Source organism: Rana temporaria, chromosome 3 (genome assembly GCF_905171775.1).
Source record: "Rana temporaria chromosome 3, aRanTem1.1, whole genome shotgun sequence".
Lineage (NCBI taxonomy): Eukaryota > Metazoa > Chordata > Amphibia > Anura > Ranidae > Rana > Rana temporaria.
The window spans coordinates 141,632,961-141,655,597 of record NC_053491.1 but is presented as its reverse complement, the minus strand read 5'-3'; the positions used below and the strand labels follow the sequence as shown (position 1 = coordinate 141,655,597).

The following is a 22,637-nucleotide window of genomic DNA, read 5'->3' as shown; positions in this document are numbered from 1 at the left end:
GAAAAAATAAATTTTTTACTAAAATATCTAGCTATGCTTGGGATTCCCTGTGTTTTTCATCTATGCTATCCTTTTCAAAGACCTTACTTATATGCTGCTGTATATTTATGAGTCTCAACAGCAATTATTATTAACCTATACAGTAATTTATTATGCGTCTCATTTTAACCACTTCATGCCCGGGCCAATTCTGACACTTCATTTCTGCATGTAAAAATTATATATTTTTTGCTATTTTTTGCTAGAAAATTACATAGAACCCCCAAACACTATATATGTTTTTTTAGCAGAGACCCTAGAGAATACAATGGCTGTCATTGCAACTTTTTATCTCGCACGGTATTTGCGCAGCAATTTTTCAAACGCGGTTTTTGGGGGGGCTCTAACCAGGTGCTTAAAAAAAAAACACCGCCATTGGAATTCAGGCGCCCAGCGTATGCAAAGGGGCCGGATGCCTGAATAGGGGGTGGCAGCAGCGGCCATGGATAGTTTCATGCAATGCATGAATCTATCAATTTGTCATATAGGGGACGACGTGACAGAGGGGACGGCACCCATGTGCCCTTAATGGACAGGCTGCCCCTGCCTACAGTGAAGCATGGTGGTGGCAGCATCATGCTGTAGGGATGTTTTTCAGTGGCAGGAACTGGGAGACTAGTCAGAATTGAGGGAAAGATGAATGCAGAAATGTAAAGAGACATCTGTGATGATAACCTGCTCCAAGGCGCTGTGGACCTCAGACCGGAGCGAAGGTTCATCATCCAACAGGACAAAGACCTTAAGCACACAGGCAAGATAACAAATGAGTGGCTACAGGACAACTCTGTGAATGTCCTTCAGCGGCCCACCCAGAGCCCAGACTTAAACCTGATTGTAGAGATCTGAAAATTGTTTTGCACCAATGCTTCCTATCCAACCTGATGGAGCTTGAGAGGTCCTGTAGAGAAGAATGGGAGAAACTGCCCAAAAATAGGCATGCTAAGCTTGTAGCATCATAGTGTTCCAACAATGTATTGAGCAAAGGCTGTGAATACATATGTAGATATATATATTCCTATATAGATAGATATAATATTTTTTTGTTTTTCATTTTTAACCATTTGTCTACTGGGCACCAATTTTCAGTTTTCAGCACTGTCACATTTTAAATGATTATCATGCAACACTGTACCAACATGTTTTTTTTCTATAATTTTTTTTCACACAAATAGAGCTTTCTTTTGGTGGAATTTAATCACTGCTGTGTTTTTTATTTTTTATTTTTTGCCAAAAGACTGAATAAAATTTTTTTTCTTGGTTTGTCAGTAAATCTCCTTCACTGATAGACTGCACTGATGGGCACTAATGAGCTGTCATTGAAGGGCACTGATGAGGAGGCACTAATATATGCCACACTGATGGACATTGATAGGCGGCACTGGTGGGTGGCACTGATCAGCAGGCATTGATGGGCACTAAATGGTGTCACTGAAAGGCACTGCTGGGGCTGAATATAATCAGGGCACTGATGATCAGAGCCCTGATTACCTGTACATGTCTCTCCTGCGGGGAGAAATGCAGCTAATCGTCTCTCCTCGCTGCACACTCACTGTGAGCCGAGGAGAGCCTATAAACAGCGATTCCTTGTTTACATGTGACCGGCTGTGATTGGACACAGCTGATCACATGGGTAAAGAGCCACGTCATCGGCTGTCTGTTTATTGTCCTAGAACACGGTGCGATCGCCACACTGCTCGCCCCCGAGTGGCAGTTCTGGAGCACCACAACGAGTGAATCCTGCCCCCCGTCATTTTTACTATACGACGGGCGGGAAGTCGTTTATAAATTTGCGCAGATTTCAAACAAACTTCTTTTATGTTGTCATTGTTTGTAGAATTTGGATGAATGATAAATTCAATTCATTTTGGCTGTAACATAACATGGAAAAAGTGAAGCACTATAAATACTTTCCAGGTCCACTGTATGTTGTGTGTGTGTATATAGTATGTGAATTATGCCTTTAGGTGGTGTGGTTGGTTCCTTTGTCTTGCAGCATAGCGCTATGTAAAATCATCTGGATGTTTCAAACCCTGTCTGTTTATTATACACACAATTTTGTTCCAGAGATCATCTGTTTGACAGTTGCTACTGCATACCATGAGAAGAATTCTGGAAATGCCTTTGTACTGGACCAAAAAGATTTTCAATGTACTGATCTCTTGCTATTGTATTAGGGAAAGCCTTATATGTTTTCATCTAATATCACATTTTCTCACTTTCCTGGGAACATTTCTGCAAATGCAGTCTGTGTCTAAAGCTGGGCAGAGATTTAAGACATAAGTTGTATGTTCACTGCCAATCTGGCTACCAAACAATTGTTGGCTTACCCTGTGTGCACATAGAACTTAAAAGCTTGGTACACTATTAAAGGCACAGGAATAGAACTGCTACAAACGTAACATGTTAGACTGTTCTGTTGGTTTTTGGCCTGTTCATTTTCGCCAGAGGGAAATGTATCACTGGAAGCAATCCATAAAAAAAAATTCATTTTGAACAATTTGATCCCAATGAATTAAAAACACAAATATTGGTTTCCTCCCGGTTTGACTTCCAGGCCCATTGCTGCATGGTACCATGAACCCCCCAAAACCTAAGGACCCATCTCTATAGCACAAGGGTCTCCAAACTTTCTAAACAGAGGGCACATTTCCTGTCCTTCAGACTTTGGGGGGGTTTGGACTGTGCCCACTGGAAGAAGAAAATGTCCTGGCACCAGTGGTGTTAAATATTGTCCCATGATTGGTATTAAGGGGAGTAATAATTCCCCACCATTGGTATCAATTGGAGGAATGGTGTCGGTGGTAGAAATAGTGCCCCATCATTGGAGCTTCACCATTGCCATCAAGGAAGCAGCCTCAACATTGCCTTCAATGAAGCAGCCTCAACATTGCCTTCAATGAAGCAGCCTCAACATTGCCTTCAATGAAGCAGCCTCAACATTGCCTTCAATGAAGCAGCCTCAACATTGCCTTCAATAAAGCAGCCTCAACATTGCCATCAATGCAGCCTGATTGATGCCCATCTGCAGCCATGGAGGGGACAGGACAAGCTTCGACAGATTACATACAGTGAGAATCTCCTATGATAGACAGAACAGTGGTAAAATGGCGGCCCAGGAGACGGGACTTCCTATTACAGAGCCTGCCAAGTAAACAGGAGATTCTCACCGTATGTGATCTGACGGTGCTTGTCCCACCCCCCTCCCTGTCCCCTCTAAGGCAGCTAAAATTGAAGTATTGGCGTATAACATGCACACACTATTTTTACCCGATTTTCAGGGTGAAAAGTGTGTGTTATGCGCCAATAAATACAATAATTTCCTTTTGTTTTTCACAACGGTCACCAAAAACAGGTGTCACAACCTTTTGAAAGATTATGGATTTCTCCATGTTTTCTGTCTTGGTGACAACATTCTTCACAGAAAGTGAGAATACATTTCTCCAAAGAGAACTGAACAAAGGTAACTGAGAATTCGGAATCTCCCTAACAAGGACTTAGGCAGTCATAAAATTTCTTAGAGGCTCTAAACCATTCTATGACAAACGCTAATCTGAGGTGTAGAAAAATCTATTTTTTTACATGCTGAAAATTACTGCAGGAAACACTGAGGCCTTCAGGAAAACTGATAGTGTGTATGGGGGCTTTAGCCTTGCAATCCCTCAGGCCTAGTACACACGAGAGGATTATCCGCTGGAAACGGTCCTCCGGACCGTTCCCGCGGATAAATCCTCTGGCGGATTTTGATCTGATGGTTGTACTAACCATCAGATCGAAATCCGTGCGGAATCCATCCGCGGTGACGTGTCGCGCCGTCGCCGCGATGATGACGCGGCGACGTGCGCGACGCTGGAAGGTAAAGACTTCCCACGCATGCGTCGAATCATTACGACGCATGCGAGGGAGGGGATCGGACGGATTGATCCGGTGAGTCTGTACAGACCACCGGATCAATCCGCTGGACAGGATTCCAGCGGATAGATTTCTTAGCATGCTAAGAAATTTTTATCCGCTGTAAATCCATCGGCCCGAAAAATATCCGCGGAAAATTATCCGCTGGGCCGTACACACCACAGGATCTATCCGCTGGAACTGATCCGCGGATAAATACCAGCGGATAGATCCTCTCGTGTGTACGGGGCCTCAAGGGCATGGGTGTCCGCTGAAAATTTTTCAGGGGTGGGGCAGCGGCAATACACAGTCGCATTTAACCCTTTCTTCGACCACTAGCGGGCGGTTAAAAAGGCGCCCCCCACTTTAAAATGTAAAAACACCCCACTGTGCCCCCTGCATCTTTCAGTATCTTTGTCACTACTGTGTACCTCTCTCCACAACTGCACCTCTGGACTCCTTTACATTACACAGCCCCCTGCACCTCTGGACTCCTTTACATTACACAGCACCCCACAGCTCTGGACTCCTTTACATTACACAACCCCCTGCACCTCTGGACCCCGTTACATTACACAGCACCCTGCACCTCTGGACTCCTTTACATTACACAACCCCCTGCACCTCTGGACTCCTTTACATTACACAACCCCCTGCACCTCTGGACGCCTTTACATTACACAACCCCCTGCACCTCTGGACGCCTTTACATTACACAACCCCCTGCACCTCTGGACTCCTTTACATTACACAACCCCCTGCACCTCTGGACGCCTTTACATTACACAGCATCCTGAGGCCTTTGGGTTCACACTGGTGTCCTGGAGTTTGTCGCAGTGTATATGCAGTTTTTCTGCATTTAATCCCCACTTCTATTAGCTTGTGTAATTTTACTGTGTTTTTTGAAAGCACACCAAAGATTCAGTATAGAGAACATTTGGTGCGCGTTCAGAAAATGTTGCAAAAATGTGTAATCTAATAGAAGTCTGTGGGACTTTAGTGAAAATGGAGATAAATGGTTGGGGGGCGTGTCCAGCCACGGGAGTGTATGGACGCAGTGTGAGGGAGCTCCGCTACAACAGACTTCCCTGAGCTACTTATATAGTGACTTTTAAGCCCCGAGTGACATCGTTTTGCTCCGGAGGACAGCGGGAACAAAAGAGGGAATGGCAGCCAAAAGAAAAACGAGAGAGGAGCTACGTAAGCTGAGTGAGTTCTGTAGCCCTGCTGCACCTCAGAGAATCCAAGATGGCGCGGCCCCTCTCCTCACCATGGCAATGAAGGCAATACTGCCAGCTCTGACATAGCTGTGGAGAAACATATTGCTTCACAGGCTGAATGCAGCACGGAGCACCAGGATGACATTCTTAGCCCTGTGAGGCAGAGGAGAAGGATTTCTGATAAAGAAGGTAGCTTTTCCATCATTAACCCTGACACTGCCTATATTCCAGAATGTAATCCTTATGATGACAAACGTAATGCTATACAGACAGCAGGTCAACCCATACTGGACACGACTATAAAAGAAATGATTATGTCCCTCAGGGGTGCCTTACAGCATGACATGCTGAGCTATATGCACAAGTCCAAACTAGAAATTGACGCGCTGGGGGGCAGAGTGGACTATGTTGAGAATAAGATGTGCGACTTTACCTCAGCGCACAACGAGTTATTAGATTCTCACTTTGACCTGGAGGAAGAAGTCAGACAGCTTAGAATTAAGGTCAGATATATCGAGGACCGGAGCAGAAGAAATAATATAAAATTCAGAGGAATACCAGAAACAGTGAAACTATCAGAGCTCAGAGGCTTTATTAAAAGCATGATTTCAGACCTAATTCCTTCAGTCTCAAAACAAGAATTAGAGATTGATAGAGCTCACAGGCTCCCTAAACCACAGCATATAGCTGAAAAGTTACTGCGAGACGTCATTGCTAGAATTAATTTTTTTGGGGTAAAGGATCAGCTCATGCAATACACTAGACGCCATTCAACACAACCTGACCCTTACGCTGGGATAATCCTTTTCTCAGACCTCTCCCAAGCGACAATTCTAGCTCGCAAGAACATGAATTCAATCACAAAAAAATATTCCGCAACCATGGAATGATCTATAAATGGGGGTTCCCCACAAAATTGCTTGTAGATTACAAAGGATCCTCCTACGCAATTAAAAGTTTGGATCAGGGTCTAAAACTTCTTCGCTCCTGGGGTTTGATCCCCAATCAAGAGATTGATAAAATGGATGTCAGCGCTTCTGAACCAATACCACAAGACTGGAAGAAAAAAGAGAACTTGGTCCACCATTAATTTGGTTCTACCGGTTTTCTTACGTTTGCCTTCAATATTTAATTTGGAAATTACCTGATGGCTCAGGGGAGGAAGTTCAAGGGAACTTGTTTGAGTTATTCCCTATAACCTCCTACTTAAAAGTACATGTTATTGTACACAGGAGTTGTTCCACAACTCCTCCTGTTTTTTCTGATTTTTGTTTTGTTTTTGTGGTTTGCCTTCCACTATAGTATCTGCACCATGCTGCTTTACCTGATACAACACCTCCACCTACTGGAAATAAAGTATTACTGCATCTGCACGCTGCTTTCTCTACATTTTAACATGCAACTTGTCTACAAAAATGATCTCACATCTCAGCAATAATCCTCTTATAAGCAATGACCCTTAAACTTTTGTCAATGAATGTGAAGGGCCTCAATAGCCCATACAAGAGGAGAGCTCTATGGGCCGCCACCATCAAATTTGGCAGCGACATCCTCTGTATCCAAGAATCTCATTTCGTCAAGGATAAGTCTCCTAAATTTCAACATCACAAATTTCCACATATTTTTGTTTCCAACCACAAGAAAAAGAAAAGAGGGGTGATTACGGCTGTAAAGGATACGGTTTCCTTTCAGCAATTGGACCTCAAGACGGATGCCCATGGAAGATATATTATTTTAGTAGCCTCTATAGATAACTCAACGTATACTATTGTCAACATTTATGCTCCAAATAAGAATCCCCACCAGTTTATCCAGAAAGTGATCAAGATGGCAGGGAAGATCCAGAAGGGTTGTCTTATTATTTGTGGAGACTTTAATGCACCCCTAGACCCGGATATGGACACTTCAAGAAAAGGAAAGACTCCTAGGAAAGGTTTAGCTGATATTTTCTCGACAGGAGATTTGTATGATCCATGGAGATGCTTACACACTACAGAGAAAGATTTTACTTTTTTTTCTAATGTTCACAAGTCATACTCTAGATTGGATTACTTTATCACAGACAAAAATCTCCTACTGAAAATAGTGGACGCAAACATTCATAATCTAACATGGTCAGACCACGCTCCTATTATGATAGAAATTGATTCTAATCAAATCTGCCCCAACAATTACTTATGGAGGAATAATACATTTATTCTTACACAGGGGAAACATCAGTCTGTGATGAAGGAATCTATTGAATAATGTTTTATTATGAATGACAATAGTAGTGTTAACGATGCTACCTTATGGTGTTCCCACAAGGCCTATGTTAGGGGCCTCCTGATACAATTAACTGCCAGGGAGAAAAAAAATTGAAATATCAAAATAAACTCACTACTAAAAGAGATTGCAAGCCAAGAAGAGTTGCATAAAAAAAATCCTCAAGATATTAATTTGGAACGTCATCTTTCCATTCTAAGAATGGAACTCAAATATCCTAATAACTGACCATGAGAAGTACTTTAACCACTTCCATACCAGGCACTTACGCACCTTCCCGCCCAAGCCAATTTTCAGCTTTCAGCACTGTCGCACTTTGAATGGCAATTGCGCGGTCGTGCGACGTGGCTCCCAAACAAAATTGGCGTTCTTTTTTTCCCCACAAATAGAGCGTTGTTTTGGTGGTATTTGATCACCTCTGCGATTTTTTTTTTTTGCGCAACAACTAAAAAAAGACTGAAAATTTTGAAAAAATAATAAGTTTTTATTTTTTTCTGTTAATTTTTTTGTAAATAAGTAAGTTTTCTCTTTCAATTACGGGCACTGATATAGCGGCACTGATGGGCACCGATGAGATGGCACTGATGGACATTGATGAGGTAGTACTGACGGGCACTGATTGGCGGCGCTGGTATGCGGCACTGATGGGCACACATAGGCGGCACTGATGGGCACACATAGGCGGCACTGATGGGCACACATAGGCGGCACTGATGGGCACACATAGGCGGCACTGATGGGCACTCATGGGCGGCACTGGGCACTCATAGGCGGCACAGATGGGCACTCATGGGCGGCACTTATGGGTGGCACTGATGGATACTTATGGGTGGCACAGATGGGCACTGATAGGTGGGCACTGGGCATGGATGGGCACTGTGGGGTGGCACTGATGGACACTGTGGGGTGGCACTGATGGACACTTGGGGTGGTACTGATGGACATTGTGGGGCAGCACTGATCCTCCCATGTTGCCAGTCAGTGCCCATTTGTGGGCACTGATTGGCATCTTTTTTTTTTTTTTTTTAAATGCTTTTTTTGGCCCACCCTGGTGGTCCAGGGTGGGCTTCCCTGGTGGTCCAGTGTGGCGATCGGAGGGGGGGCTGCACTGATAAACAATCAGCGCGAACCCCCCCTGTCAGGAGAGCCACCGATCGGCTCTCCTTTACTCGCGTCTGTCAGACGCGAGTGAGGAAGAGCTATCAACGGCTCTTCCTGTTTACATCGGACGTAAATCGGCCATAGGCCGGGCAGGAAGTGGTTAAGAAACTTAATTTAAAATATTATTCAGAAGGTAACAGAGCGGGTAAACTATTAGCTTCCCAATTACGCCAGCGTAGACAAAAAAATAAAATTATTAAATTAACCCACCACAAATCGGGAAAAGTAATGTTCAATCCCCAAGAAATTGTAGATGCATTTTCACAGTACTATGAAGAATTATACAATCTTAAAGAAGATATTAATACCCCCCAACCTAATACTAATATAATAGAATCTTTTTTGAATACTGTTAATTTACCCTCCATCGACCCAATATCCTTAGAAAATCTCAATAAACCTATCTCCAATGAAGAAATTTTGAAAGTCATAAACGATCTTCCCAAAAATAAAGCTCCAAGTGCTGATGGCCTGTCAGGTGAATATTACTCGGCTTTTAAGGATATTTTAACCCCATATTTATCCAGACATTTTTTAACCAAGCAGCAAATTCAAAAACTTTCCCAAATGAACTTCTAGAAGCTGTAATTATAACACTTCCAAAACCTGACAAAGATCCTGACTCTCCCTTGAATTACAGACCCATATCTTTACTAAATTCCGATCTTAAAATTTATGCGAAAGTCCTAGCAAATAGATTAGTTAACATCACCCCCCTCATTAATTAGACCCGATCAAGTAGTATTCCTTAAAGGTAGACAAGCTCCAGATAGCACTAGAAGAATGCTGAATATTATTAACAGAATACATAATGATCGAATGCCTGCCCTACTTTTAACACTTGATGTAGAAAAAGCATTCAACAGAATGCACTGGGGGTATATTTCACACACTTTATCTAAATTTGGCCTTGAAGGATTTATACACTCTGCTATTATGGCATTATATACTCATCCCACTGCTAAAGTTTTTTCCTCCAGGTATGCTTTCTATAACTTTCACACTAACCAACGGGACCAGACAGGGGTGCCCTTTATCCACACTGAGTTTTTCCCTTGCAATAGAACCCCTGGCGGAATATATACGCTCTTCCCCAGATATCAAAGGCATTACGATTGGTCAGGATGAACACAAGTTGGGCCTTTTCGCTGATGACATTATACTGACTCTGGCCGATCCTGAATTATCCTTGCCTTCAGTAATTAATGCGCTAGAAAAATTTAAGGAAGTCTCGTACTACAAAATCAACGTAAATAAATGTTACATATTACCCATAAATATCCCTACTCCATTAACAGTCAACCTTAAATCAAAGTCTGGATTCATATGGAATAACAACTCGGTAGAGTACTTAGGAATTCGACTTGCACCACTGCCAGCCAAAATGTATGATGTTAACTCCCCCCCCCCCCCCCCTCATAGAGCAAATTAGTGACAACCTATCGAAAATGCAGAAAATTCAATAGCGGGAAAATAGCTGCATTCAAAATGCAAACATTACCAAAGGTCATATATTACTTTAGATGCCTTCCTATCCCAATCCCGGCTAAATTCTTCAAGCAACTAAATATTAAACTGAGACAGTTTATTTGGAATAAAAAAAAACCAAAGGTAGCCTTTTCCATTCTTACCTCCATTACGGCTCATGGTGGTATGAACTTACCTGACATCAGGAATTACTATTATGCAGCAATACTAGATCAAATGAAATATTGGTTCTCCCCCCAGAAAGATAAACTATGGTTGAACATAGAACAAGATTCCTCTGATTTATACACCCTAGCATTAGCTAATATTGTACTCCCAAAAGTAGTCAATCCCAATCTACCAAGTATTAAGGCCACACTATTTGCATGGAAACACACACGTTCTAAATCTAGACATTTAGGAAAAAAATCTAAATTATACCTCCCTACAGAAATTATTAACTACTGCAAAATCTGTATGTCAGTAGACGATTGGATCAAACAGGGATATTATCTTTACATTACCCCCCCCCCCCCCCCTGAATTATAAAAATTTCACTTTGTGCAAGCTGAGAAGGTGTAAGCGTCTGAGGGATTTTAACCCGGAAAATACGATAGAGATACCATCGTTAATCTGGGACTATTTATCCCAACAAAGGGATTACGTTTAAAAAGGTATTTCATACTTCTATAACATACTGTCATTCCAAAAAAATGCTCATATGATAAAATGGGAAAAAAACGTAAACGTATCCTTTTCCTGGGATCAATGGAAAAAATCATTCCAGACAATTAAAAATGCATCTTCATGCATCGAACATTGGGATAACGCCCAAAATATTACTAATAGATGGTATTTAACTCCCTATAGGCTATCTAAAATCTATCCGACATTTGTTGGAGGTGCAAAGAACAAACTGGAAACCTCCTACACAGTCTTTTTTGGAGTTGCAAATCATTGAGAAGCTTTTGGAACTCAATATTATCCTTCATATCAGATTTCACAGGCAACCTGCTTACGCTTACACCTGCCTCAGCTTTACTGGGCATTGACCTGGAGATATACCCTACCATTTATAGAACTGTTGTGACCCATATCTTGATAGCCTCGAGACTAACTGTTACTAAACTATGGAAATCCACAGAAGCACCTAATATTTCCACGGTTATAAATAGAGTAAATACCCAAGCTCAACTCCAGCTGATGCTAGCTTGAAAAAATTTGAAAACATGGCTAACACATCATAGAGCCTCCGCCTATTTAAAAGATTGCAATATTTAATTTCTACCTAAATATTTGAAAACATTTATGCTTAGTATTAAGCAGTATGCAGGTGTAGAGCAATGAATTTTTTATTAGTTTATAGTGGATATTTTGTTTGGATTTATTTTACTTTTATTTTTATCTTTATTTATTTATTTATTTTTACTCTTTCTATAGTACAGGCTGTACCATTACTTATTGTGATGTCCTTCCAGTCCTACAGTTAGAACCCAGTTGGGGTAGACTGGTCTAGGTCATCAAGGCCCGTACCATGTTTACAAGCACAGGCTTTACAGTTCTGATTATATCTCTGCTGTTTTGTTTGTACTGCAACTCTGTAATTTATGCTTTTGCTGTATGTATGTACTATTTTATTGATGTAATAAAAAATTTATAGTTGAAAAAAAAAAGAAAATGGAGATAAATGCAGGAAATCTGTGTATACATCGGCACTGCATCAGTGTAAACACACTTGAGTTCTAGTTCACATATATGCGATTCCAGTGCAATTCCTGCATTGCATGTTGCTTGCCGGCTGTTATGGGTGTCAATGTAAAATGAATGACACCCCCATATCGGTTTGCAGATTGCAGTGAGAACTGTGAAATGATGCAGGAATAGCAAATACTTATATCAGTATCAGTACCGATACCAGTATTGGTATTGGTGCAACCCTACTGCCCACTGAAGTGACTAGTCTCCGGCAATACCCAGAGATGAAACAAACCCCCCTGCATAAGTTGTACCTGTGTATCTGCTTCCCTCTCTCCTCTACAGCCTCTTAAAGCACACATTTTTCACAGCATTTCTGAGCTCCAGAAGGCAGGGTTCAGGGATCTTTATGTCATACACTGCATAGCATAGAGCACAGAGACATTAGCCTCATAGGGAAACACTCCTAATAACAAAAGAGAAAAAGGATCTCACTAATGTACTTATAACAGGATAAAATAATTATACAGTCACCTTATGCTGTGTACAACGATTGACCTGCAAAGTATTATACCAGGTGTGGTCCAAGTGACTCAAACATAAACAAAAAGAAAAAAGGACTAAAGGTCCAAAAGGATAGTTGCCAACAGGATCAAGCAGTATATGTAGTATGTATAAACATGACTTTATTTAACAATAATTATGGACAAAATAGAATAAAAAACCTCCACTAAACCCATGACCAAAAAAAAAAACATTGTCGCTTGCAAGCCAAGCAGCTGCTTACACCGCGCATACACACAAGCATGTGCCCAGTCATTTCTTATCTCATAGTAGAGAAGTTAAGACTAAACTGTGGGGATCTTGAGAGATTACCCCAAATATTAAGGCAGTACTAATATTTATCAGATATATATATATATATATATATATATATATATATTGGGGCAGATCCACAAAGCGAACACGCCGACGTATCTACTGATACGCCGGCGTACTTTCAAATTTCCCGCGTCGTATCTTTGTTTTGAATCCTCAAAACAAGATAAGACGGCATCTGGGTTAGATCCGACAGGCGTACGTCTTCGGATCTAACATGCAATTCTTCGGCGTCCGCTGGGTGGCATTGACGTTGTTTTCCGCGTCGAGTATGCAAATTAGCTATTTCCGACGATCCACGAACGTACGAGCGGCCGTCGCATTCTTTTACGTCATCTCTAGTTGGCTTTTTTCAGCGTATAGTTAAACCTGCTATTTGGTAGCGTATAGTTAAACCTGCTATGTTAAGTATGGCCGTTGTTCCCGCTTTTAATTTGAATTTTTTTTTTTGTTTGCGTAAGTCATCCGTGAATCGGGATGGACGTAATTTACGTCCACGTCAAAACAATGACGTCCTTGCGACATCATTTAGCGCAATGCACGGCGGGAAATTTAGGGACGGCGCATGCGCAGTTCGTTCGACGCGGTGACGCGCTTCATTTAAATGAAACACGCCCCCTACCTGCGCAATTCGAATTCTGCGCCCTTACGCCACGAGAGATACACTACGCCGCCGTAACTTACGGCGCAAATTCTTTCAGGATTCAAACCAAAAAAAGTAAGTTACGGCGGCGTAGCGCATCTCAGATACGCTGCGCCGGCGCAGATCTTTGTGGATCTGCCCCATAGTGTGTTTGTGTGTGTGTGTGTGTGTATATGTATATATGTATATATATATATAAATTATTCTCGGTTTGTCCTAAACCTCAATAAAGGACATTAGCAGATGGAAATCGCCCTATTAGAGTCGATCTCTAACGTGATATGTGTCAAGAGTTCAAGAACTTGGATCACTCTCATAAATTACAGGAGATTACATCCAAGTGATAAAAGTCCCAACACTACCAGAGAGCTAGGTGAGGGATATAGCTTTATATAGTTAGGCACATACAGGCAGGGTATGAATGCATTAAGCTTAAAGGGGTTGTAAAGGGGAAAACAAATCCCCTAAATAGCTTCCTTTACCTTAGTGCAGTCCTCCTTCACTTACCTCATCTTTCAATTTTGCTTTTAAATGTCCTTATTTCTTCTGAGAAGTGCTCACTTCCTGTTCTTCAGTCTGTAACTCACCACCGTAATGCGAGGTTTTCCTCCTGGTGTGGAGAAAGCCTCTTGAGGGGGCGAGCAGGCAAGTCAGGAAACTCTCTACTTTGCAGATAGAGAAAGGAGCTGTGTGTTAGTGGGCGTCCTGACACTCCTGCTCCCCCCCCTTCCCCCCTTCGAGAGGCTTTCTCCACACCAGGGAGAAAGCCTTGCATTACTGTGTGTAGTTACAGACAGAAGAACAGGAAGTGAGGATTTCTCAGAAGAAATAAGGACATTTAAAAGCAAAATGGAAGGATGAGGTAAGTGAAGGAGGACTGCACTAAGGTAAAGGAAGCTATTTAGGGGGAAACAATTCCTTTACAACCCCTTTAAGTACCATTGATGGAAAATAGAAGCTGCACTAAGTTCACTCAGGAAATATTTCTAGGTATCCTCTGCCGTGCGGGTAGTCATTAAAATATATAGCTCACCACTCCACAGCATCCCATGGTAAGTGTTGTGCCCAGAATCCATGGGGAAATCCTGACTATCACCTGCTTAAGGCAAATTTACACTATAGAGGAATATACTTTGTTCATTTTGTAGGTTTACAACCACTTTAATAAATAGAATTCATTATGAGCATAAAAATAAATCATACAATTATTTTTCATGTAAATTTGAAATGATTATGTTCACATAGTTTTTATTTACTGCCAGGCATATTCTGATGAAAGCAATGCAATTAATATAATCTTGTTACTCTGGTTGCTGCCAAAACATTGTCAAAATGACACGAAAACTCCCTTTTGCTGTATAATTAAATTTTGACGTTGATGAAAGACTTGGAAATACCTTTTGTTTCTAAATCATCTTGTTTTGTAAATATTCCAAAAAAAATTATGTTTTCTCAAAAAAAAAAAAACTGACAGGGGTTATATACCATCTTGCTTTTTATGATAAATATTTTTAAAGTTGAGCTCTGTGCTGTGATAAACATATAAGCTGCCATTGCTGACCCCATTTTATAAAATGCTAGGTGCCTGGCTGTTTTGCAGTGGTTTTAATACATTAATGCCGCGTACACACGATTGGAAATTCCGTCAACAAATGAGCTTTTTGTCGGAAATTCCGAGTGTGTGTCGGCTCCATCGGACATTTGCTGTCGGAATTTCCAACAAGAAAAATTTGAGAGCTGGTTCTCAATTTTTCCGACCGCAAAAGTTCTTGTCGGAAATTCCAATCGTCTGTATGCAATTCCGACACATAAAAATCCTACGCATGCTCGGAATCAATTCGACGCATGCTCGGAATCATTGAACTTAATTTTTCTTGGCTCGTCGTAGTGTTGAACGTCACCACGTTTTTGACGTTTGGAATTTCCGACAACATTTGTGTGACCGTGTGTATGCAAGACAAGTTTGAGCCAACATTCCCTCGGAAAAAAATCCACGGTTTTGTTGTCTGAAGTTCTGATCGTGTGTACATGGCATAAGTCTTTCTCCTGGATGACATGTGTCATCCTGGAGTTCTGATTTGCTGTATGTTTTTTCCAGGTCAGTGACTCGGAAAGTAATGACGCCAGAAACTACCAGGCAACTAACATTTTCAGGTGGTCAGCAATTACTGGCTGCCTATTCCTTCCTTTGAAAGCATATCAGTATCCCTTTCTGGTAGCACACTCTGCTATTGTTTCCAAGACCATCATTAGGTAAAATTTTGAATTAACAAATGGGTAAACACTAATTATAGACATTTGTTTTGGTAGGTGCTCCAGGCCGGGCCGCTATGCCACAGCCAGGTAACACAGCCGTTTTCCGAGCTGCACTTTGGACAAATATGGAGAAATTAATGGACCAAATTTATGCAGCCTGTGTCCAGGTAAGGCAGGGTTTTATGTATAAAACACATTACCCTTAATAAATGAATTAGATTTCTTCTGTTATCTTATTATTATTGCAAAGTCAGTTAAATTCAAAGGATGGTACTTATCTGAACTCCCACCAAGTGCCTGGCATGGATGGGTGCACAAGGCTGAGCATATTTATGGACCCAAGTGCTTGATGAAGTGAACCCTGCTCCCCTGGTCATCTATACTGCTCCATTGTACATATCAGCCCTTGCCCATATGCACAGGAAATTTGCAGGGGTTTCCTCTCACTTCCTGTTTGGCTATGGGACCGGAAGTCAGGAAGTGAAGGGAAATCTTTGCAATGGAACACAAATGTCGAAAAAAAATCCGATAGGGGTTTTAGCCCGCCCTTACTCTTTCCAAATTAACAAAATAAAACGATTTGCCTATAGTTCTAATTTAGGTAGATCCCTGACCCCTAATGTATTTTGATTTGTGAGGGAAAAACATAAATTTAAGGTTTATCAGTGAAAATCCACAAAGAACCAGCTTTAACCTATACATATTTTCTTGTCAAATTTGTTTATTGATATGTAATAAATTAGGAAACCAGTTAAAAAGTGATACAGTTAATCTAATATACGCTGTAACGGGGGTTAATATACGTAGATCCCCGGAATCGGCTCTTTTTCACAAGTTAACCGGTGAGGTCCCCAAAAAATCGACAACTAGTCACATATATGTTTTTGGCAGCTAGAATAACTATTGCTAAATACTGAAAGCAGTCGGTGGTTCCCCTTGATTGCGTGAAGAATAAACTTAATTGGATCATGGTTAACGACAGACTTACCTGTGTCCTTCGCAATTCTACTAAGAAATTCGATATAATGTGGGATCCATGGATATGTTATCTTTCTACACCTTAAAGCGCTTCTGGCTGACCCTCTTCTTTTATTTTTATTTTCTTTCCTTTCCTCTCTCTTCTTTTCTCTCTCCTTTTGTATTATTCTTTCCTTTTCTCTTTTCTTTTAAAATAAATTACTGTTGATTTGGTTATTGTTGCCAACCATAAGATGCTTTGACAGAACTTATATCTCTATGCTGACACGATGTTCGTAGAAATGTACACATGGGTTCCCTTTTCCCTCCCCTTCCTTACCCTTCCCTACCCTTCCCTACCTATCCCTACCCTTCCCTCCCCCTCCCTACCCTTCCCTACCCCCCCCTTTTTTTTTCTTTTTTTTCTCCCCTGCTCTCTATAACATGCATTTTTCTCCCTGTGCAAGTCATTCCTAATGCTATATGTTAATGTAGCTTGATGGGACAACTTACAACTGGTCCCTAGTCAATCAGGGATGTATTTAATTTTTTACTATACAATGAATGATTTAACAACCGAGGAGGGGAAAGATACAGAAATAAGGGGACATTATTTTATTTTTTTGTTTGTTTGTTTGTTCTAATATAATATATTAATGGGCACTCCCGCCAAATGCATTTTGTGTTGAGTTTGCTCTGCTTCTTATTCAAAGGTTCTATGTTTATGACTATTTGTAAGAGAAGTATTACCTGACGGAGCTCGATTTTCACTTCCGTTTTTGTCATGTGCCTTATACAACATTGTTACTTCAATAAACATATTGAAATATAAAGTGGTAAAAAGTGATACAGGAATATAGTATGTTATGTTAGGATACAGTACAATTCCTTAAAAAAAAGAAAAACATTTTTTGGCTCAGACTTTAATCAAAAGATTAATAACTCAGAGAGACAATTTCCTATACTATTCAAGAGAGAACAATTCTAAACCTATACATATTTTTTTTTTTTACAGGTGCAACATCTTCAGAAAGTTTTGACAAAGAAGAGAGACCCTGTGTCCCATGTTTGCTTTATTGATGAAATTGCAAAGGTAAGTATCCCAGTATTCATAATAGGCACTTGAAAATGTTAATTTGGGAGTCTTGTGAATGGTTTGCAGCATGTTTATATAAAGATCCATTAGAACTTTAGAACATGCTGGGAGGATGACTTTATTAGATTGTACTGAAACCCTCCCAAGAGTAACCTGATTTATTGTGAATGGCAGACCTAACACATTTTTTTTCTCCAAAGACAATGATTTTATTTAAAATTTGTCGTAGTACACATTGATGAAAACACACGTCATAAGCGGATAGCGGGATGAGTGGCTTTTATATATTCAGAACAAGAAAACCAGAAAATGTACCCATAGTCAACCTAGTCCAGCTGTTTACTCCGGGAAACCATTCATTCATGCTTGGATAATATGAAACCTCTGTAATTTTTTTTTTTGTTGTTTGATGATAAATCGCCTTATGCCCAATGTAGATTTTTCCTAGACATTTGCTAGTGCTGTCCTGTGAGAAGCCTTGGCAGTAAATGCAAATTTGATACAACAGTATAAGACCTTGGTCATGCCACAAAAACATGGCAGCAGAATCTTCTAGCCAATATCTCATGTTTATTTGTATATTATTAAATTTAAAATAAAATCAACTCTTTATATCTAGCATTTGTATTCTTGCTCATCTACATCAGCCTTGTTTAAGCTTAAACTTGAACTGGCCTATAACATTAGGCTTGGCATTGGACTGTGTTGCAAACTAAATGTAAAAATAAGTGAACACACAAATGTAAAATAAGTAACAAACAAATTCTGTGTGACTGCAAACTCAGATGTGCATTTTAGTGATCGTTATCGATAACTCTCTCATATAAAGTTTCAATACTTTAAGATTTAAGCAGCCCGTACATACCTACCCTGTGCTTTAAAGTCACTTCACAGATGAATGTTTATTTTGGGACTTATAATTGTAGCACTTTATGTTGATTTACTATATCGGTTGCACATATGTATATATGATGTATATATAATTACTGAATAATCGCTTTATAGATAGATTTTTGATGCAAAATGATTATCATTGAACGACAGTGCTGTGGGTGGAGTAAAGCATTGTTGGCAAAGAAAAGCGACACCAACTGTGAAAAAACTGCTGCACATCCCTGATAAAGTTTGAAAGAATTTAGAAGGGTACCCCTAGGGACTTTGAATTGCAGCAAAGGGTCAAAAACAATAACAATAAATATATGAAAATATTATTAAAGGTTTCAATTGGTATCCAAAAATGTAAAAAAATTATGATCAAAGTCAGGACATGAGCTTCAAGAGATAACATGAAACAAGGGCCAATACATACAATAGGCGGCCGACCGCAATGAATATTATTAAACTGAGTACTCTGGATGCAAACACCCCAACGCATTTCGACCTTTTATGAAAGTTGCGGTCTTCTTCAGGGGGAATACAATTTGCAGACCCTGGATGCTACAATAGAATACATACATGTTTAAACATTATACATGCGTTTTTTTTGTAAACAAACTTAGACATGACATATGACTGACACATATCATCGCCAAGGGATACATACCCAGGTAGCTATCAAGGATCAGGGGCAGCAGTCATCCAGCAACCAATTGCTGAGGAGTAACCCTTGGGGTCCAGCTGGGTAGAGGGATGGTCAGATGGATATAAAGACCAAAAAATTGTTACGGGGTGAGGAAAACATTACCCCCCGGCCTACGAGAGGCCACAACCTGCAGTCCAACAACGGCGGAGCAGGAGGGCAGGAGCAGGCGGAGGGGAAAGCACCAGACCGAACCCAAAGGAGGGGGGAGGGGGAAGGAGGCAGCCGCCAGGAGGCGGTGAGGGGCCAGGGAGGGCAGGGCCAACCAGGAACGAAACAGGACCATCCACCAGATGGGTAGCACCAAAAACCCTGTAATGAGAATTATAGACAAATAAGCATAACCATGCAAATATTTGCCTAAAAATATGTTGGTCTAAATATTAATCTTAAAAATGGTCAAAGGCTAATCCAAAGAAAAAGGTGGAAAGTGAAATTGAGATGGTAATGTAAGCATTGTTAAAGTGGAGTTCCACCTAAAAATGGAACTTTCGCTTTAAGTACTCCTCGCCCCCTTACATGCCACATTTGGCATGTAATTTTTTTTGGGGGGGGAGTGGGGGCTTTGTTTGGAGTGGGACTTCCTGTGCCACTTCCTTCTTCTTCCTATGGGCCGCTTAGGCGACTCCTCTACACCAAGACGGCCCCTCTCTCTAGGCGATATTCTGGGACACGTGACAGGTCCCAGAAGATCACCTGTCCACTCCGAGAGCGCAGCGCGGACTCGTGCAGTGCGTGCCCAGCCATGCAGCCATGAAGCCGAAAGCTGTCACAGCCGGGTGCCCACAGTGGCTATGACGGTGCCGGCGGAGAGGCGCGACGCTCCAGGTGGCCGCATCGCTGGACCGTGGAACAGGTAAGTGTCTGTTTATTAAAAGTCAGCAGCTAAAATTTTTGTAGCTGTTGACTTCTAATAAACATAAAAATCCTGGAACTCCGCTTTAACAAATGGCTAATATATTGGCATTTGGTGAACAGCAGCAGTCCAGGCAGAAAATTAATGATTTAAAGTGATACCCTGTGGAATACACACTATACATGTGTACAGTTGCTTGTCTGACAGAAACCGATCTCACGTCCAGCTTCTGTCAAACAAGCATGCTAGAAAACCAGCAGCTAATCTGCATCCGATCAGCACTTGGAGCCAATGGCTGCGTGCACTGAACCATGTGTTGAGGTGGGGGTCAGGACACATTAGCACAGCATGGAGATCGCTGTACTAACATTGTATAGTTAGCACAGAGACCTCCTCAGTTTTTTTTTTTTTTTTTCAGCCTGTGTGGTTGAACAGAAAAAAATGTAACGTATACCAGGCATTATTCATGAAACTTCAGGCTGGCGTGGTGCCTGGAAAGCACATATAAAATACATACAGCAAGGGAAAAGTACTCTTTATTTGCCATTGCCATACATTGTAGTAAACTAAATCAAAATGCATTTTTATGTTTATTATGCATAATATAAATGCCCTTGAAAAGACAGGCCAGCAGATTGTCTGTCTGCCAGTAGACACCAACCAATTAATAAAACTATTAATCCATTCACCATTAATGAGCTTCATACTTGGTGAACAAGGAGGATGAGGATCAAAATATAATCAGATTCAGTCTTATCCCTTCACTGCTGAGGATTAAATTAAACAGTACGCCATATAGTGTAAATCTTTCACATCCTTTTAGCAGTTTGGGTCCACAATATAAATTGCTTGATATAGTTTTAATTCTGTGCCATTAACTGAAAATTTAGTTTTGTTCTGTCTTTCCAGTAAACGGTTTACTGGCTTTTGTTACTATTGTAAATCGCATCCTAAGAAAGTAGCTAGAAAGGATTGATTATTGTAAGGTGTGCTTTTTAACGGCACTTAGAAAGCCATATTGAATTTGTATCTGACAAAGAGATATATGAAAAAGTTAGAATGATAGAATTAGAAAAAGTATAGTTTAAAGTATAGAAAATAAACAAGGCAAGTGTATATATTTTAATTGGAGCTACAGTTTTGGGGAGCTATGCAGAATGTTTGTGGAGAATAAAAGGTGAGTAACCGGTCACAAGAACAACATGGTGGTCACTATTCTGTTCTCCCCTTATGAAAATGCTAGTTACTTTGCTTCTGTATAAAGGAAGAAATTGGCTGCACACCGATGTGATTGAAGTCCATTTATTGAATATTTCATGCAAACAATGACCCACACCACAGTTGCAGAGGCCGGAACAGAGGTGGACTAGTTTCGCACAGCTACACTGTGCTTACTTATTATCTGGGGCTTGCACCCATGTGAGGAGTCTTAAGTCGGCCATACACGGTTCGAATTTCGAAAGAATTTTCATACGAAAATCGTATCAAAGAATTTTCGTACGAATTTCGCACCGTTAGTGGGCTGCAGCAACAGCCGATTTTTGTGCGGCAATCAAATTTGAGAAATCCGACATGTTGGAAATTTTTGGAAAAACTAAAAATGTTCTGGTTAATGATGGGAGGATTGTACGAGAAATGTAATAGAAAAAAAAAATACGCATGTGCAAGAAAAGAATATTCCCGGAGAGAAAAGAATATTCCCGGAGAGAAAAGAATATTCCCGGAGAGAAACAAAGATTCCCGGAGAGAAACGAAGATTCCCAGCAACATGAAGGTTTTGTCGGCCGAATTTCGAATATCAATGATGGTATAATTTCTGATTTCAAAAAGAAAATTTGTTCGTAATTCGACCATCGCATTACACTATTCATTGTGCCTGGAGTCTCTCACCTGGAGCAGCGATTTTTTAATTTGCTGTTTGCTTTGCTTATGTGCTGGTCCTCTTACTTCAGTATTTTGAGTCACTGACATGGAGCAGATAAGAACACTTTTCTGACTTTCACATCTGCATACCTGCCCTAAGCCAAATGTTCAAAGCATATAAATGCCAGTGGGTTTGCGACACTGCAAAGTAATCAATGTCTTCAGAAAGGGTGTTGGCTGTGGCAACCAACTGTTTTTAGTTGTACATTATAGGATTCCAGACCATTCATTCTTAATGTTTTTTGGTTATTCTCAGGTGATTGGACAATGGCAATTAGCAAAGCTTAGGTAAAAAAAAAAAACCCAATCCTAAGGCGCCAGAACCTCAGTTAAAATCTTATTATGGGGAACTCCCTGCTCTCCCATGGATCTTGCCCACGGTTCGGGGGTGTTCGGGCCCTCTCAGCGACCTTACCTTCCAGACGATCCAGATTTGGGATCGCCTTCGGTCCAGAGGGGGCCTGTCAAATTACATGGGGCCTTTGACTCCCTTCTTTGGGACCCCGGCCTTTCCACCAGCTCTTTCGGTAACTAGATTCAGATTGTGGCGAAAGGAGGACCATAGGAGACTTGCCCAGGTCCTTCGAGCAGACCCCACTCTAAGGGCAGATACCCCTGCCAATCCGACCTCCCGACACCCCATGCAGTGGCTTCACAGGCAACAGACCACTTCCTACATCCAAACTTTTCCATCCATTCCAGACATCCTCGCT

At 41.0% G+C, this 22,637-nt stretch overlaps 1 protein-coding gene across 1 annotated transcript in view; it reads left to right on the top strand.

Moving 5' to 3' along the window:
- Positions 1 to 22,637, top strand: part of COG5 (component of oligomeric golgi complex 5) — a 480,035-nt gene that overhangs the window by 307,784 nt on the left and 149,614 nt on the right. Inside the window, exons 9-10 of the mRNA XM_040343536.1 lie at positions 15,568 to 15,680; positions 17,486 to 17,563. Of these exons, the coding sequence (XP_040199470.1) occupies positions 15,568 to 15,680; positions 17,486 to 17,563 (191 nt within the window). The remainder of the gene's footprint in view (positions 1 to 15,567; positions 15,681 to 17,485; positions 17,564 to 22,637) is intronic.